Here is a 20,786-nt window from a genome sequence, read left to right on the forward strand (position 1 = left end):
TTTTTTTTTTTCCCCTCACATCATCATACATGTACATTTCTTTGAGTTTGAAACGAACCAATGTTGGAAGTAATGTTCTCTGGGTGGAAATGTGAATAAAGATGTTTCTAAAGTCAAAAAATAAAAATAAGTTATAATGTTCTTTCTATATAAAACACTAATATTAGAAAATAAATTCTTCAAATTCAAGTAAACCATTTTAATATTTGTTTAACTCTCATGATCTAATATAAAACTTATAAAGACTTAATACCTGGCATCAAGAAGGAGTGAGAGTGCAGCAAGAAGACCACACCAGCAAGCATTCACCATTTCTTCCCAAACAGCTCTACTAACTTCAAGGAAAAAAAAAATACTTAATGACAATAATAGATGTCATAATATTTAATGACAATTCAAATTCTAAAATCTCCCATGTTAATTGACAATAAGTCAAATATTTTATCAACTCAACTGTTAGAATACTGAATCTTTTGTATTTAAAATATACCCGAATAAAAAAAACTTTAGGTCAGGCATGGTTGTACACATAAAGACTCCTAGCTACTCCAAAGGCTGAGCAAGAATATTACAAGGTCCAGGCCAGCCTAAGCAACCTTGTAAGACACTATCTCAAAATAAAAATAAAAAAATAAAAAGGGCTGGGGATATAGCTCAGTGATAGAGTGCCACTGGGTTCAATTCCCAGTGCCACAAATAAACAAACAAACAAACAAACAAAAAACAAAATTAAAAGCTATACTACAGTGGCTTAAAACTTTATAAAGTCTTAAAACTAAGTTGTTTGAAAACATCTATTGTAAGATCTTTCTATACATGAGTTAACTGATTCATACCTTATTAAAAAATATATTAACATCTTCTCTATTAGCCAAACTTTCAATCTCTAGGACCAGCTGGGAATGAGGATGAGCTATATAATAATAAGCTGGCTTGGGCAGGATTCTGATTACGTACATTGGAAATCATGCAAATAAGCAAATACATTGAGCAAACAAGAGTGGGAGACTGAAGTTACAAATATGGAAAGGTAAAAATAAACCCAGTGGTATTGAACTGGAATAGAAAAATTAATATGATGTCATAGTATTTAATAGAGCAAGACAGACATTTTTGAAATATTGAGATATGTGTTGTTGTTTTGTGTGTATTTCCTATCCAAGTAGCAAGAAGCATCCCTAGTGCCATGTGTTAGTTTCAATACTATTCTCCAAGACTTCTTGGAAAACTGACTGACATTGGGGCTGGATAAGAAATACTTAACATCTTATTTTATTAAACAGTGAGGAAGTACCCAGATAAGGTCAAAAGACTTGAGACACGTATTGAAGAGGACACAGGGCTGGGCATGGTGGCACATGCCTGTAATCCCAGTGGCTCACGAGACTGAGGCAGGGGCATTGCAGGTTCAAAGCCAGCCTCAGCAATTTAAAGAAGCTGTAAACAATCTAGTGAAACCCTGTCTCAAAATAAAAAGGGCTAGGGATGTGGTTCAGAGAATAAATGTCCTAGGGTTCAGACCCTGGTACCCCGCCCCCAAACCCCCTGGCAAAAAAAAAAAAAAAGACACAAGGGCTAGCTTCAAACAGGTCAGTCTGAGCATGAAACTAAATAATGATAGTCATAGATTTAGTCTTTTGAATAAAATCAAAATCCATGAATCTAAACTAAATAAAATTAAAATCCATGAATCTACATTAATATAAATGTATAAATTTCTAAGAATAGCAAATGGTGGAGAAAAGAAAGAACTTTTATAATATATTTTATTAGAAAAATATGTGACTTTACACAAAGGAAATCTGGCTGACATATTAGTCATAGATAAAAGTAAATATCTCCAATTATGAGACAAATTGACACTGTATGCTTTCTAATGCACTGGCACACTAAATATAACACAGCAACATTTCTATGCTAATTCTGCATCAAATGAATAAATTAAATATAATTGTGAAGAAACATAAGACAAAAGCAAATTGTCTTGGTTCCTCAGAAGTATCAAGGTCATATAAAACAAGGAAAAACTAAGGAATTTGATCCACACTGATGGAAAGCATAGACACATGGCAATTAAATTCAACAGATAAACCTGGACCATAAGAACACTATAGGGGTAACTGACAAAATCTGAATGAGTTGTGGGTTTAGATATTATTGGATTGATCCTAATTTCTAATAGTGGTTGTACTATAGTATGTTGGAGACTTAGTTTTAGAAAATCCACACAAAGTAATTAAGGGGCAATGAGGCATCATATCTACAACTTATTCTCAAATAGTTCAGAAAAAACAATGACATGTACATAAATAGAATGGTAAGGTAAATATGGTAAAGTGTTAACAATGGGGAATAAGGGTAAATGACAAGGAAACTCAACTACTTTTGCCAGTTCTCTGTAAATTTCAAAATAATAATTAAAAATACAGAATGGTAATACACACCTATTTCCTTATCCATTTGGTCTGATGTTGACTGTAAATCTTGCTGTTCTGATGAATGCATTGGTGAAGAAGCCCCTTCTGTGGTAGACTGATATTCTGTTTCAACCTCTCCTAACTCTCCTTCAATCATACTAGTGATTCCCCGAACAAGGTCTAGCAAACAGTGGAATGCCACAGACATGGCATAACCTTCTGGTATAGTTGGAGGCTCAACTTTGTCCAGCATCTCTAGGCTGAAATTATGAAAAAATTAAACACTAATGAGAAACCAAAATCAATAAATATGGAAAACTCTTTCCATTATTTGTAGACTATGAAAACTGACATTAATAGAATAGCCAAAATAAAAAGATATTTCTGAGTTTGTTTAATTTGGAGAAGATCCGTTTATCATATTCTAAGAAACTGATTAGAAAAATTAAGACCTGGCCCCTGCCATAACTAATTATTTTAATTTTTTACTTCATTTTTCCCTACAACAGTGACAATACTTTCATTAATTGTTGATATTTGAAAAATAAAGATTTAGAAACAAAATAAATAAGCAAATTAAAAACTTTTCAAACTCTGATTTTAGGTGCTTTTAAAATGAGGTGCTAAAATCAATACTACAAAGAGGAAAATACTTCCACATTGGGGAAAAGCATAATTGTGAGATACCTAGTTTACCTATCATTCCAGATACAATATACCAAGAGTATAAACAATACTTAACACAAGTGTCAAGTTCAAGTTGCAGAAGTGTTTCTACTGCATAGTTAAGAGAAAACTTTCAGGGGGAAGGACAAAAAATCTTGTGTCTTACACCATGCCAAATAAGGAATTATGGTTTTAAGCATTGTATAGTTTTCTGTCAAGATAACACCACAAAGAAAGAATTATCCAATTGGGAATGAATTAATGGTACTGAGACAACTGGACATACAAGAGAGACATTGGATCTCTACTTTATGCCACACACAAAATTAAAAAATGAAATACACAAAATGAAAAACACAAAATTAATAAAAATGAACCAATGACCTAAATGCAAAGGTAAAAATCTTCATGATCCCACATTAGATAATGGTTTGTAACATGAAGCCAAGAGTGCAAACAACAAAAGAAACATGGGGGTTGGGATTACAGCTCAGTGGTAGAGCACTTGCCTTGCACATGTAAGGACTGGGTTTGATCCTCAGCACCATGTAAAAATAAAATAAAAGTATCATGTCCATCTACAACTAAAATAAATTTTTTAAAAAAGGAAAAGCAACACTGGATTCAACAAAACTATTGTTAAAACTATTGTGCTTCTAAATGCAGTATCTAGAAAACTAAAAACAACTCAGAATGTGACAAAAATTTTGCAAATTAGATATCCAACAAGAGACTTGAATCTAGGATATAAGAAAGCTCTTACAACTATATAATAAAAAGATAACCAAATTATAAAAAGCAAAAGATCTGAATAGACATTTCCCAAGAGGACAGATAAATAGTTTACAAGCACAAAAATAGATGCTCAATATTGTTAATCATTAGGGAAGTACACAATACCACTTTGTAACCACTAGAATCTCTAGCATCAAAAAGATGAACAATTTCAAATATTGCTCAGGATGTGGAAAAATCTAAAATCCTTTATACACTGTTGATAGGAATGTAAAATGATGCAGTTGCTTGGCAAACAGTTTGACAGTTCCTCAAAAGTAACTCATGAAAAAAACACAGACACTGAAACCGAGTATTAAAGTGAAGTAGTTATTAATTAGTAGTTTTCAACTGAAATCTGACTGAGCTTACGCAATTGAACCACTAATATGTATCAAATCAACTTTGTAAAATTTAGGTAACTAATAGAAAAATATTGATATTATTGATCAAGAAATTTAAACTCAAATGGGGAAATAAAGTCCATGGATTATCAGGACTTCATCAGGCCAGTTATCACAAAAATCACATAGTAAACAAATCAATGAGAAGCATCTTGTTCAACAGATTGCTGTTTTCAAAGAATATGTTATTAGGAAAATACATCAAAATGAAAATAATTCTAAAGACCAAAAACTCTAATTTTTAAATTCTATGATGTAGGCTTTAAGTACTATAATAGTTAAGAAAAAGGGTGATTTACATTTTGTATTCATGTCAAAAACAAAACACACTTGTTTTCCTTCAAATTTTTCATTGGTGCTTAATGGTGGGATTGTATATAACGGTGGGATTTGTCGTTACATATTCATATGTGCACATTCATAATAATATAATTTGGCCACTATCATTCCTAAGTATTTTCCCTTTCCCTTTACTCCTCTTACCTCCAGTCCCTTTTCTCTATTCTACTTACCTCCCTTTGAATTTCCATGATATCCCCCCAACCTTTCTTTTCCTTTTTCCTCTACAGCTTCCACATACAACAGAAAATGTACAACCCTTGACATTCAGAATTTCAATTATTTTGCTTAACATAATGTTTTTGAGTTCTATCCATTTTCCTGCAATTGACATAATCTCATTTTTTCTTTTTGGCTAATGTTAATTTGTTGCATATGTTAATTTGACTATTATGAATTGTGCTGCTATAAACATAGGTATGCATGTATCACTATGGTTTGGTTACTTTAATTCCTTAGTATTAATACTAAGAAGTGCTATAGCCAGGTCATAAGGTGGTTCCATTCTTAGCCTTCTGAAGAACCTCAATACTGATTTCAGTAGTTATTATACTAATTTACAATCCCACCAACAGTGTACAAGGGTTCCATTTTCTCCACATCTTCCCTAGCAGTTATTATTGTTTGTATTCTTCATGGAATCCATTTGGACCAGACTGAGACAAAAATCTCAGTATAGTTTTGATTTATATTTTCCTAAAGCTAACGATGAAGGAAGCTTTTTTCATATATTTGTTGGCCATTTGTATTTCTTTTTTTGAGAAATGTCTGTTTTAATCATTTGCCCACTAATTAATTGGGTTACTTGGTTTTGTTGCTGTTAAGGTTTTTTACTTCTTTATATGTTATCGATATTAATCCTCTGTAAAGAGAGTAGCTAGCAAAATTTTTCTCCCATTCTGTAGGCTCTCTCTTCACTTTCTTATTTCCTTTGTTATGCAGAAGCTTTTTAATTAGATGCCATCCTATTTATTAACTCTTGGCATTATTTCCAGAACTTCAGGGTTCCTACTGAGAAAGAGATTGCCTATGTCTATATGTGGCAATGTTGACCCTACAATTTTTTTCTAGGAGTCGCATAGTTTCTGGTCTTATTTGTAGGCCTTTGATCCATTTTGAATTGACTTTAGTGCAAGGTAACAGATAAGAGTCTAGTTTCATTCTTCTACACATGAACATCCTTGCTTTTTCCAGATTTTAAAAGAAATAGTTTCAGTTTTTCTATATCCACTATGAGGTTGGCTTTGGGTTTTTCAAATATAAACTTTTATGATGTTGAGGTAGATTCTTTAGTTTCTTCAATGTGTTTATCATGAATTGTTGATGAATTGTGTTGCACTCTTTTTCTCCATCTATTCAAATGACTAAATGATTTCTGTCCTTAATTCTGTTTACAAGATGAATTACATTTATTGATTTGCATATGTTAAACCAACCTTGCATACCTGAGATAAAATCAACTTGGTGATGATGTACAATCTTCTTAATATGTTCTTGAATACAATTTACTAATATTTCATAAGGATTTTTGTATCTAAGTTCATCAGGGACACTGTTCTGTAGTTTTCTTTCCTTGATGTGTCCTTCCTTATCTGGTTTTGGTATGAGTGTGATACTGGCTTTGTAGAATTAATTTGAAAGTGTTTCATACCTTTCAATTTCATGGAATAATTTCAGAAGCATTGTCATCAGTTCCTCTTTAAAAATCCAGTAGAATTCAGGTGAGAATCTACCCATTTCTGGCTTTTCTTTGTTGGAAAGATTTTTATTATTGTTTCTACCTCATTGCTAGTTATTGCTCACTTTAGGTTTTCTGTGTCCTTTTTATTCAATTTTTTGCAGGTCAGCTGTGCCTAGAAATGTATCCATTTCTTCTAGATTTTCCAATTGATTACAGTATAAGTGTTCAAAATAGTCCCTAATGATCTGCTGGATTTGTGTGAAGTCTGAACTGAATGATCCTTCTTCATCTCTAATTTTATTAATTTGGGTCTTCTCTCTTTGTTTTGGCTAGTTTGGCCCAGGGCTTATTAATCTTATCTTTTCAAAGAACCAATTCTTCCTTTTAATTCAGGATCCTTTGTATTTTTTTCTTAGTTTCACTGCTATTGGCTCTGGTCTTAATTATTTTTCTTCCTTCTATTGGTTTTAAAATTGGTGTGTTCTTTTTTTGAGGGGGGGGGGGGNCCCCGCACCCACCATTGATTTTCTTATGTAGATACTTATGTAGCTATAAACTTTTGTCTCAGAATTGCCTTCACAGTGTCCCAGAGATTCTGGTATATTATATCTCTATTCTTGTTTAAGTCCAAGAATTTTTAAATTTTTCTCTTAATTTCTTCTATCATTCATTCATCATTCAAAAGTATATTATTCAGGGCTGGAGCTGGAGCTCAGTGGCAGAGTGATTGCCCAGTATGTGTAAGGCACTGGGTTCCATCCACCACATAAGAATAAACAAATAAAATAAAAGCATGCTATCCATACACAACTACTAAAAAAAATTTTTAAGTGTATTGTTCAATATCCACATTTTACATAGTTCCTATAGATTTTTGGAGTTCATTTCTAATTTATTTCCATTATGATCTGATAAGAGTTGCTTTGCAACCTAAAATATGGTCTATTTTGAAGAAGGTTCTATGATTTCCATGTGCTTAACTCTAAGAAGATTAGCAAAATATTTAAAATAACATTCCTCACATATAGGATGTTGAAAGTTAGATATATCACTACTCCCATTTTATAAATGAGAGAATGAGGTTAAAAATTTAATTTACCAAAGGTAACTCAATTAATATAAGATCTAAATTGAAGAGTATGAAACCAAGCCATATTAGTGTATGTTTGTGTTTTTATTTACTGACTACATCACTCACTAAAATGTAAGCTTCATGAGGGCAAGAATTTTATTCTGTGTTGGTTTTGTTTTATGTCAGTTTGTAAAATGACGTGAACTATCTAGATAATTATTAATGCCTCCTTTGGCACTAGAAATCTAATTATTTTACAATATGATCCTCTAATGCACTAGAGTCATTATCATTATTTTTTTTAACCAAAGCAGAGCCAATATTAGACTAAGTAATGTCTTATAAAATATACAATGAATATACAGATATTTCAGTTCTCTGTAATTCTACACTTTTACAATTTTAGGCAAAAAAAAGAAGCATAATTAAGTATCAAAACGCAGATTGATACAATGCAGACTAACATACCATAAAAATTTAGATTTATAGTAGTTAGATTTTTATTTTACATTTTAAGTCTTGATTTACTGTCATCAAAATAGTATTTTACTTATATACAACAATTATTCAAAGTATATCAGTAACTGGCTCACAGTAACTAAAGCAATATTAAACCCATGTAATATTGATTGCTTTATTTCTGTTAGTATTACATTTCACTACACTAGTTATTAAGAAAAATCAATAATACATTGCTGAATATTTATTTGTTAAACTGATGGCTAACTGCAGTTTCAATAAATTAAGAACCAGAGTTAACACGTGTTTAACCTTAACAACAAGAATAATTATTTAAAATAACGTTCCTCCCATGTAGAACGTTGAAAGTTACATATACCAGTGCTTCCATTTTATAGAAGAGAGACATTAAATTAAAACAATGATTAATTTGCTAAACGTAGTTTTGTAGGAAACTTGAGGAGGTAAAGAAATCATATTTGTTTTATAATGCTGTTAACAGTCTATATAAATAGCACAAAAGAAAACAAACAAAATCCAGTTCTAAATAAAATCCTCAAAATTGACAATAGCAAATGAGCTCTAAAATATATTAGAAATATGGGGTCTAAATTTAAAATATAATACACACAAAAGCATTTTAGGATTAAATATTATTCCTAACACTATTTTGTTCCTTATAAAATAATGTCACCACTACTTACTAGGTGGCTTTAGCACTGCCTTGAACTGTTACTGTCAGAATAGGTATCCAAGTTCCTCTATATTCAAATGCTGGTAGCAAAGTAACACCTCCACCAATTCCCACCATTCCTGAGTTAGCTGGAGCTGAGACTGGGCCACCTGAATTATTGTTGCCTATTAGATAAGGAGGGAAAGCAAAGATACCAATTTACTACTTGATTACAAATTAATACTATTCAAACACCTGGTCAATCTTCAAATTCTTTTCTGTACTATAGGTATTACACATATAAATGAAATTTATTAACCTATTCTGTCTACCAAAGAAATCTATTTCCCTAAAACACTACTTCCTTTTTTATACAAAAGCTATTAGCGTAAGTAAAAATATGGAAAAAATATTTTTAAAAATAGGATTTGTTCAGGTAAGAAGAGACAGAACTCCCTCAGGGTAAGAGGGACCTGATAGAGGTTGCCCTGAACAAAATTTTTATTATACTTTTGATTAGACCTCTTTTTACCAAAGGTAGGAATAAAAAATACAAAGTCTATCAAACAGATAGTACAAAGTGATAAAGAAGGTAAAAGGAAATAAGCTTAAAACAAACTTAAAACATGTTAACCTCTTTTGTTAAAAAAGAGACTGACAAACCTCCTAAAGTAGTAACTATCTAGTCTCTTTTAAAAGAGGAATCAAATGAAGATTCTTCTAAAACGAATGGTATCTAAACTTTTGTCCTCGTATGATTAGAGAAACAAAAATATACCAGAAAAGAAAATAAAAATAAGTGTCACAGTAAGACCAAATTATTTGTTAAGTATAAATTGTTACTATAAAAATATTTACTTAATCCAAATTTCTCTAGATAGAATTTCTAAAATAAACCCTCTCAGAACAGTGAATATTGTAAATTATAGCAGAACATAAAAACAAAATATGAATATGCTTTACCAGCTTGGTTGGTTGTAGCAGGATTTCCAGTAGGAGGAACAAGAAACAAGGACTGGATAAATGATCCCAGTGCATTCACAATATCACGAAAAACCTTGGTAGAATGTTGTTTCATATCATAGGACTGACAAAATGACCTGTAAAATCATTTTAAATGTTTCTGAGAAAAAAATTTGAATGCATTAAAAAAATTAGTATTTTTTTAAAGCAAGTAATGTTGTTATTGTACTTTCAATGCCATACTCAAAAGATTCTTCATCACACCTGAGTAATTTTACCAATTTAGGACAAAGGTTCATATTGAAGTCAATGTTCTAAAAAAATGATCTTGGCTATATTTACTCAGCAAATTCAGACAGATGGCAATTATTAACTACATGTTTTGACTTCATTCGTTGCCATGCCTCCACCCTGTCCCTTCATATATTTATACATATATATAAATTATACACATTTTCTGTTTAAAAATGACTAATATTTGGGAATACTTAAAATCTTCCCACTAGTTTACTAACCTACTACTAGTTTATTAACCTATCCATTACAAAATATTGCTGAGGTTTTACCTTAACAGCTGAGGCTGCACACATAATCTGTGTATTGATTCAACCGCAACAGCTCGTAGCCACTGTGGTTTATCTGCATCCAGAAATTTCACCAAAAGTGACAGAAATATTTCACATTCAGTTACCTAAAAAGTATAGGGTTTTTTATATTTGTTTGAATCAAACAAAATAATAAAAAGTTGCATTCTTACTCTTAATTTAGTGCCATAGACAATAAAATCTTTTAGATTTGAAATAAAAATTCTTAATGGTGATTAGAGAAAAAGACAAAAGTAATTATAAAGAAAAGTTAGCAATAAAAATACTCATAGTATCTCCTTAGTACATCCCTGAAAACACTAGTATTCTGCTAACATAGTTAATCCTTTATCTTTATTCTTTAGAAAGTATAGCACACCAGTAAGTCCTCTTCAACCCTGCCAATAATATTTAGGGAACAAGTAGGGAAGTGGTATTTATTTGGCCTCATGACAATAAAAAATTTCTAAACACTTTGACTTCACTACCACAAGGCCTGGCAATGATTTAACATAACAGTACAACTACACTGATCCTTATATTTCATTCTCTTTTTAAAAATCTCTTGACACTCCATACTGACTGATATTTCTATATCCTAATTATTTTTACTTTTACTATTTTGCTGACATTTTAAAAAGTTTTAAATCATGGTAAAAATACATAACATTAAACTCATTCTTTTAATTATATTTAAGTATACAGAACAGTAGTGTGTTAACTATATTCACATTGTTGTATAATAGATCCCTAGAACTTTTTCAACTTGTAAAATTGAAACTCTACACCCATTCAAGACCCTATTCCTCAGTCCATGGAAATCACCATATTTTGTCTCCATGAACTTACTCTAGATACAGGAGGAATCACACACTATTTGTTTTTCTGTGACTGGCCTATTTTACTCAACATAATGTCCTCAAGGCTCCACTGAACAGGACTTCTCTCTTTCTATGGCTAAATAACATAATAAATGTATATACTGTCATCTTTATCTGTTCATCTGTCAATAAGCATTTGAACTGTTTCCACTTCTTGGCTTTTATAGAAAACATTTCAATAAACACAAGTGTGCAAATATTTCTTTATATCATATTTTCTTTTGGGTATACAGCCAGAAATTGAACTGTTGGATCACATGGTAATTTTTTTTTTTTCTCATTAAACTTTTGTTCCAATGGGTCTCAAAATTCTGTGACAGATTTTTGGTTAAGTTGTTCCCATTAAAAAGCACTGATTTTAGCCAGGCGCGGTGGTGCACACCTGTAATTCCAGTGGCTAGGGAAGCTGAGACAGGAGGATCCAGAGTTCAAAGCCAGCCTCAGCAATGGCGAGGTGCTAAGCAACTCAGTGAGACCTTGTCTCTAAGTAAAATACAAAATAGGGCTGGGGATGTGGCTCTGTGGTTGAGTGCTCGAGTTCAATCCCTTATACTCATTAAAAAAAAAAAAAAAGAAAGAAAGAAAGAAAGAAAGAAGAAAGTACTGATTTTAAAAACTAACAACTTAAAACTGCCACACACAAAAAACAAATGGTCCACAAAACATTCTCCTTTCCTTCTAAAGGTTTTATAATACATTGTTATCATTTACTAGTCTTTCACTATAAACTTAAATGGCCAATTGAGACAAAAAGTCTGAGACCACCACTGAATAAGACTGGGGTGGCAGGTGTTAAGGATAACATTCAAATAGCCTTCTGAGCTTTCTGGGCAGACTTGGTGACCTTGCCAGCTCCAGCAGCCCTCTTGTCCACTGCTTTGATGACACCCACACCAACTGTCTGCCTCATATTACAAACAGCAAAACAACCCAGAGGAGGACAGCCCAAGAAGCTGTCAACACACATGGGCTTTCCTGGAACCATGTCAATGATGGCAACATCACCAGATTTCAAGAATTTAGGACCATCTTCCAGCTTCTTACCAGAACAGTTATCAGTCTTTTCTTTCAGCTCAGCAAACTTACAAGTAATGTGAGCTGTGTGACAATCCAGTATAAGGGCATAGTCAGCACTGATTTATCCTGGATGGTTCAGGATAATCAACCTGAGCAGTGGAACCAGCTGCTTCCATTGGTGGATCATTTCTGCTGTCACCACAACACTGCCATGACGAACATCTTTGACAGACATGTTCTTGACATTGAAGCCCCCACTGTCCAGGAAGAGCTTCACTCTGAGATTCATGCTACATTTCAACAGGCTTTACTTTAGTTGTGACATTGACTGGAGCAAAGGTGACCACCATGCCAGGCTTGATAACACTAGTCTCCACTTGGCCCATAGGGACAGTACCAATATCTCCAATTTTGTAGATCCTAGAGGGGTAGATGCAAAGGCTTGTCAGTTGGACGAGTTGGTAGCAGGATGCAATCTAAAGCTTCAAGCAGTGTGGTTCCACTGCCATCATTATGGGTGACTTTCTATCCCTTGAACCAAAGCATATTAGAACTTGGCTCCAACATGTCACCATTCCAACAAGAAATTGGCACAAATACTACTGTGTCAGTGTTGTAGCCAATATTCTTCAATGTAGGTGCTGACTTCCTTAACGATTTCCTCATATCTCTTCTGATTGTAGAATGCCACAGTGGAATCCATTTTGTTAACACCAACAATTATTTGGTGACTTGTTGTTTGCTTCAGACCCAGTGTGTAAGCCAAAGGGCGTGCTCACAGGTCTATTCATCCTTGGATATACCAGCTTCAAATTCACCAACATCAGCATCAACAATTAGGGCAGTACAGTCAGCCTGAAATATGCCTATTTTTGATAAAGTCTCTGTGTCCTGGGGCATCAATGATAGGCACATAATACTTACTGGTCTGATATTTCCACAGGGAGCTGTCAATGGTGATACCACACTCATGCTCAGCTTTCAGTTTATCCAAGACTCACGTGTATGTGAAGGAGCCCTTTCCCGTCTCAGCAGCTTCTGTCTCAAAATTTTCAATGGTTCTTTTGTTGATCCCACCATGTTTGTAGATCAGATGGCCAGTAGTGGTGGACTTGCCCAAATCTACATGTCTAATGACCTTTCTATTTTGGCTTTGATTTAGCTGTGGTTTTCACAACACCTGTGTTCTGGTAGCAAACCCGTTATGAAAAAGCTAGTAATTCTATTTTAATTTGAGAAACTACCATACTGTTTTCCACAGTAGCTCCACCATTTTACATTCCCATCAATAGTACACAAAGGTTCCAATTTCTCCACATCTTTGCCAACACTTGTTATTTTCTATTTTTTTTTTTGCCTGTTTCTTTTTTCTTTTTTTCATAGTGACCATCCTAATAGGTATGAGGTGATATCTCACTGTCATTTTGCTTTGCATTTCTAAAATGATTTGACAGGTTGAGCATCTTTTCACATGCTTGTTGGATATCTGTGTATCTTTGGAGGAATGTCCATTCATGGCCTTTGCCTGTTTTTAATTAAGTTACTAGGGGTTTTGTTGCTATTGTTGTTGACCTGTAGTTTTTTATATATTCTGGATATTAACCCCTTATCAGACATATGACTTGTAAGTATTTTCTCTCATTCTAAAGACTGCCTTTCTGAGTCAGGCATGGGATACATGTCTTTATCTCCGGGACTCAAGAGGCTGAGGCAGGTAAATTGCAAGTTCAAGGCCAGCCTCAGTAACTGAGTGAGACTCTGTCTCAAAATAAAAAATAAAAAAGGTATGGGGAAGGTTGGGGCTGGGGTTCAGTGGTAGCGCACTTGCCTGGCATGTGTGAGGCACTGGGTTTGATTCTCAGCACCACATATAAATAAATAAAATAAAGGTCTATCAACAAAAATATTTAAAACAAAACAAAACAAAAAAAGGGATAGGGATATAGTTTGGTGGTAGGGTGCTCCTGGAACCAATCTCCAGTATCTCTCTCTCTCTCTCTCTCTCTCTCTCTCTCTCTCTCTCACACACACACACACACACACACACACACAAAATGCCTTTTCAAATTGTTGACAGTTTCTTTTGAGGTGTGGGGGGTTTTAAGTTTGATGTAATACCATTCGTTTACTTTTGCTTTTGGTGTCAGTACCAAGAAATCATTGCTAAATCCAGTGTTATAAATATTTTCCCCAAGGTGGTTTTATTTTTTTTTTAATTTTTATATTTTTAAGAAACTTCATGATTTTAAGTCTTCTATTTAGGTGGTATATCCATTTTGAGTTTTTTGTGATATAAGGTAAAGATACAACTTCATTCTTCTGGTAGGTGCTGGCTTCCTTAACGATTTTCTCATTATAACTTTTCTAGCTCTACTGTTGAAGAGGCTGTCCTTTCCCCATTGAGTGAGCTTGGCATTCTTATTAAAGATCATTTAGCCATATATGCAAGGGCTTATTTCTGGGTTCTCTATTCTCTTCCACTGGTCTTTATGTCTTTCTTTGTGCCAGTAGCCAACTGCTTTTGATTACCCTCGTTTTGCAATATGCTTTAAGATCAGGAAGTGTGAGGTCTCCAAATCTGTTCTTTTTTTCTCAAGATTCATTTTGACAAGTCAGGTCCTTCAAGATTCTATAAATTTTAGAATGGATCTTCTATTTCTGTAAAAAATGCTGTTGGAATTTTTATAGAGAGTGCACCGAATCTGCAGATCACTCTGGGTAGTATGGTCATTTTAACAAAATTAAATCTTCTAATCATGAACACTGGATGTTTTCCCATTTGTGTCTTTCTTTCAGCAATATTTTTGGCTTTTAGTGTACAGGTCTTTGGCCAGCTTGGCTAAGTTTATACCTAAATATTGTATTTTTTAATTCAATGGTCAATAGAAATGCTTTCTTAATTTCTTTCTTGAATTGTTCACTGTTCGTGTATAGAAATACAACTGATTTTTGCATGTTGAATTTGTTTATTGGCTCTAATAAGTTGTATTGTACAGATTCTTTAGGACTACTTACACATAAGATCATGTCATCTATAAACAGATATGTTTACTTCTTCCTTTCAAGTCTGGATGACTCATTTCTTTTTTTTTCCCAATTGCTCTGGCTAGAACTTCTAGTACTATGTTGAATATAAGTGTAGATACAGGCAACCATGCCTTGTTTCCTTACAGGAAAGACTTTGAAGTTTTGATTGTGATATTAGTTACTGATTTTTCATAGAAGGTCTTTATTATATTGAGTAGTTTACTTCAATTCCTAGTTTTCTGAGTATTATGAAAGGGTAATGAATTTTATCAAATGCTTTTCCTAAATCAGTTGAGATGATCATGTGTTTGTTTTTTACATGACAAACAAAACAACATGGTAGACAACATGAACTGCTTTCCCTATGTTAAAATATCCTGTGTTCCAGGAATATATCCCACTTGGTCATGGTTTTAATGACGTGTGTGTGTGTGTGTGTGTGTGTGTTTTGCTGGGGACTGAACCCAGGGCCTTGTGCATGAGAGGCAAGCACTCTATTGAGCTATATCCCCAGCCCTTGATGATCTTTTAATGTGCAACTGAATTTGGTTTCCTTATAGTTTGTTGAGAATTTCTGCCACAATATTCATCAGGAATGCTGATTTATAGTTTCTTGTAATACCTTTTGACTTTGGAATCAAGGTAATATTAGCGTCATACAGTGAGTTTGGAAGTATTTTCTTCTCTTCAATTTTTTGGAAGATTTTTGAGAAAGACTGGTGTTAATTCTCCTTTCAGTGTTTGGGTTCACCTGTGAAGCCATTTGGTTCTGGGCTTTTCTTTGTTATGAGATGTTTGATTATTGATTCAATCTCTTTACTAGTTATGATTCTATTCAAATTTTTTATTATGATTCCATCTTGGTAGATCATCAGTTTCAAGGAATTTATTTCTTCAAGGTTATACAATTTTTTGTTGTATAGCTATTCATAGTTGTCCTTTATAATCCTTTATACTTTTGTGGCATCAGCTTTCTCCTCTCTCATTTCTGAAATTGTTAAGCATTCTGTTTAGTCTAACTAAGGGTTTGCTGATTTTATGGATTTACAAAAACCAACTCCCAGTGGTATCTATTCTTCTATTTCATTTATGCTGTGATTTTTTTATTATTTTGTTCCTTTTACTAACTTTGGATTTAGATTGTTCATTTTTCTACACTGTTGAGGTGTAAAGTTAAATTGCAAATTTTAGATTTTTCTTCCTTTTTATGAAGGTATTCCTTACCATAAAGTTCTCTCTTGATAGTACTTTAATGGCAACTCATAAGTTATATTTTCATTTTCATTTGTTGGAACATATATTCTAATTTCCCTTCTGATTTATTTTTTGAACCATTAAGAGTGTGTTGTTTAATTGCCATGTTTGTGACTTTATTGCCCCTATTTTCTTTCTTCTACCAATTTCTGGTTTTATTCCACTGTTGTCAAGGAAGATGCTTACTATGATTTTAATCTTCCTAAATCTGTTAAGACCTAAATTTGTCTTTTATGGTCTACCGTGATCTATACTGGAGAATGTCTCATGTGCACTTGAGAAGATTATGTGTTCTGCTAATGTTGGGTTCAGTATTCTACACATGCTCTTTAAGTCCAATTGGCTTACAGTGTTGATCAGGCCCTCTGTGTTTCCCTACAAATCTTACTGGTCTTATGTCCACTTGTTCTACACACTATAGAAAATGTGATACTAAATTCTCTTACTATTATTGTGTTGTCTACTTTTGTTCATTAAAAATAGGTTACAAATGTGAAAATATTATATGATACTGATTTAAATTAATAAAACTAAAAAGAAACATAATGAACCATTTTCTTTTTTTTTTATAATGAACCATTTTCTGAGAAATACCACTTGAATGTTTAGGAGGAAACCATAACAGAAATAGCACTATGATCAAGAATATTACAACATATTCCACATCATAAAGTTATGCAAAAAGAGATATAAAATGGATTGGAAGTAAAGAAAAATATTATATTTCTTATCCTTGATTCCATCAAATCTTTAATAAATTTGCTTTAATCTGTGAAGACATATGAAATAGTATAAATAAAAGCAGAATATACTGGATACTATAATTTTAATTATTATTCATATGAGCTACAAAGTTGAATTCTTTTTGTTACAAATTATTTAGAAATTATTTCTGTAACAACTGCAAGAAATAGAAAAATCAGAATCTTCAACTTTTATCTTAGAAACTTGAAAATATTCCTAACTATATTAATAAAGACAACTCCAATTTTAATTAGTCAGAAATGTGAACATGGATATCGCATCTTACTGAGTCCTTCTCCTTTTGTTTTTATTTTATTAGTTCTTTATAGTTACATATAACATTAGGATTCACTTAACATAATTAAAAAGCATGGAATATAATTTGCTCTAATTCTGTCCCAAGTATTTCCCCTTTCCCCCCTCTTCCCTCCCCCTACTCTCTTCCCTCCACTCTACTGATCTTTCTGCTATTACAGTTTTTTGTTTGTTTGTTTGTTTGTTTTTTTAAGTAGTGCCTTGTGGTTACACATAATAACAAGATTCACTGCTGTATATACATAGGAAAGTTAGGTCAGATTCATTCAACTGTTCTTTCCTTACCAATCTTTCCTCCTTCCCTCTTAACCCTTCTTCAACTCCACTGATTTTTCTTCTTTTTTTGATAGAATTCTCCCTACCTTTTCTTTTTTTCCTTATTTTGGGCTAGTTTCTGCATATCTGATAAAACATTTTAACTCTGAATTCTGCTTCTGGCTTATTTTTCTTAGTATGGTAGTCTCCAGTTCCATTATTTAGTGGTAAATGCCATAATTTCATTCTTTTTTATGGCTGAGTAATACTCCATTGTGTATATATACCACATTTTCTTTATACATTCATCTGTGAATAAGCTTTTAGGCTGGCTCCATAACTTGGTTATTATGAGTTACATAAAAAGCTGAATTCTTAAAACATAAATCCTATGCTGCTTTGAGATAACAGGTTATTACTCTCCTTGACATACATTATAAATACTATATAAATGCAAATAAGATTCAAAAAAAGGACAGAATGAAATTTTAGAGTACTTGAGAGAACACTTGTATGTAATCAAAAAAAATTCTGTAGAACTGAATTGAAAAAAACTAACACCATAAGTAGACCACTTTCTTTAAAAAGCACTGCATATGAATATATACAAATATGTATAGAAAATAGCACTTACCAAAAGACTATAAAACTGCTTAATCAGGACAGAAACTACTCTCAGCAATCGCATACAGATAGGAAAATATGGTTTTTCAACAGGTGCTGGGGAAGATGAAGTACTTGAACCTTGTCTGAACTTTATATTTGGAGAAAAGAGCTTTATCACAAGAGGACATACTCTTTCTTTGAGGAGGAAACTAAATTCCTGGTGCTATTTGCAAAGAAGAAAAAAGAATGAAATTAGTTCGTACTCAATACCTCTAAAATAGTCTTGCTAGCAAGTAAAAATCAGTATAAATAATTTAGCTTAATTGTAAGTATATATTTTATTATTTTACAATTTGCACACAAATTTGAAACTCACATTGCTGTTAAGAGGTCTTAGAACAAAATATTAATATTTCAACAGTTTCTTCAATAATCATTAAAAAGAAACATGAATTATTTTAGAGTTGAGGAACTGGTGCTCATTACTAGAAATTTTTAATTGGATATTGGTGATTAAAAACAAAGAATAAAAGAAAACAGATTTCACAAATACAAGCAAACAGTGTTGAATAGACAACTGAGGAGTGAAAACCTGATTAATAAAGTAGAATAAGTTATAAAATTCACTGATTATATTTTGCAAAGAATAATCCCATTCATATAGAGAAGATTTAATAAATAACTTGGTTTTGTGCTAGTTGGATTACTTGAACAGAACACAAGCTGATGAAATATGCAATGATAACCTAGCACAATTTTATAAGATGGAGAATTTTTTAAAGAATTCTTAAATTTTATTTGTAGTCATCATATATTATACAGAAAACCTCCCTTGATTCTCATTCTCTGTGTTACTTAAGAGTAGTCTCATTTTAGTGACAAACAAGGCACAATCTGCACTTAATGATTAACTTCAAGTATATTTTATTTTGGTGTTTTAATCACATAAAATTTCATTGAAGCTACTATTATAAACAAAGAAAGAATCATAAAAATCATCCAAGCTAATCTTTTTAATCTTATGGAAAAGGAATATAAGTCTTAGCCCCAAACTTCAAGACGCATGTAAGTCCAAATAACATTTTGCATGTCTCACAGACACTCCAAATGAATATGTATGAAACTAAATAATATATTTCTTATAATAAAAGTTCTGTCCACCGGAGTACTTCATCTTAGCAAATCATTAACTGCTTGGGCCAAAAAGATAGAAGTCGTCTCTAAGACTGCATTTTTCATCACCTACTAAACTACTTCACTTATTGATTCAGCAATTACTTGCCAGGCACTGTGCTAGAGAAAGGGATACAGAATTAAGTACAATTTTCAATGCCCCTATCCAAGAGCTTATTTTTAGAAAGGAAAACAGCTCCTATCCTAATTTAACTGCTCTTGAAATACACTCTGCACGAAGTATTCTTTTTCCATTTTGCCTAAATCTAACTTACTTCATCCTTCAAGTACAAGCTTAAGCATCATCTCTTCTATTCATCTCCACTAGTCTACCAAGTTTGGTATCCAAGTTATTCATTTGCACAGTATTTTTTTAATTGTTTTTCCTGAAGAGCAGTCATCATGTGTTATCATTAAGTTAATACCTTTCTCCTCATTAGCTGTGAATGGGTCATACAGGCAAGGATTTTACCTGTCATATTCTTGGCATGGAACACAGACCAATACACTGTGAGTGTCTGGTAAATTTTGAATATATGTGTGAGTGATGAGTAAAAGAAAACTAATATCTGTCTCTGAAAAATTTTTTCAGGACTAAATTCTAAGATCTTTCATAGAAGAATTACTTTATCTCTCTGTATTACAGTAGGAAGAATAACAGAAATTTCATGGGTATAATGAATCTGAATATGTTATTATATATCAGGAGATAATAAATACTATAAAAAACAAAGAAGGATTGGAAAAATAAGTGTGCTGACATTAAAAAGTGTGCCATTTTACACAAAGTGGTTAGGGAAGAAATGCCTGTTAAGTAGACCATTGAGCAAAAACCTCAAAGAAATAAGATAGTAAACCACATGGAAGAAAAGCATTCCAGATCCAGAAAACAGTAAATAACAAAGGCCTTGAGGCAAGAGTGTGCTTGGGTGAAGTGTGGCTAAAGGGTGAGGCCAAAGCAAGAAATGAAATGAGATAAAAGACCAAAGAAATTGAAGACTAAATTATGGCAAGTTCCACATATCAAAACAGGGCTTCATCTTTTATTCTGGGTAAAGAAGACATTAATTGACATATTTTTAAAAAGGACTGTAAAGGCTGAGTGCAGTGGTGCATGCCTGTAATCCCAGCAACTCCAGAAGCTGAGGCAGGAGGATCGCTAGTTCAAAGCCAGCCTCTACAGATTAGCAAGGCACTTAGCAACTCAACAAGACCCTGTCTCTAAATAAAATATAAAAAACAGCTGGGGAACATGGCTCAGTGGTTAAGCACCCCTGGGTTCAATCACCAGGACCAAAAAAAAAAAAAAAAGAGAGAGACTAAAAAGATATGACTTCTTTGAAAAACCCATTCGAATATAGTGTTACATACACATACAAGACCCTGGGTTCAATATACCAGCACTACCAACACACACACACACACACACACACACACACACACGTAGCACAAGTGTACACCATAAGAGATCAGTTAGGAAAC

General features: G+C 32.8%; 1 protein-coding gene across 6 annotated transcripts in view; it reads right to left on the bottom strand.

The window, feature by feature from the left end:
* Window positions 1-20,786, bottom strand: part of Mon2 (MON2 homolog, regulator of endosome-to-Golgi trafficking) — a 108,363-nt gene that overhangs the window by 56,769 nt on the left and 30,808 nt on the right. For all 6 annotated transcript variants that reach the window (XM_015483066.2, XM_015483065.2, XM_048805932.1 and 3 more), the window contains 6 exons: window positions 18,160-18,354; window positions 10,015-10,139; window positions 9,449-9,585; window positions 8,517-8,670; window positions 2,445-2,677; window positions 254-335 (listed from right to left, as the gene is read on the bottom strand). In XM_015483066.2, the coding sequence (XP_015338552.1) occupies window positions 254-335; window positions 2,445-2,677; window positions 8,517-8,670; window positions 9,449-9,585; window positions 10,015-10,139; window positions 18,160-18,354 (926 nt within the window). The remainder of the gene's footprint in view (window positions 1-253; window positions 336-2,444; window positions 2,678-8,516; window positions 8,671-9,448; window positions 9,586-10,014; window positions 10,140-18,159; window positions 18,355-20,786) is intronic.

The sequence above is a fragment of the Marmota marmota genome, unplaced genomic scaffold (assembly GCF_001458135.2).
Source record: "Marmota marmota marmota unplaced genomic scaffold, marMar, whole genome shotgun sequence".
Classification (NCBI taxonomy): domain Eukaryota; kingdom Metazoa; phylum Chordata; class Mammalia; order Rodentia; family Sciuridae; genus Marmota; species Marmota marmota.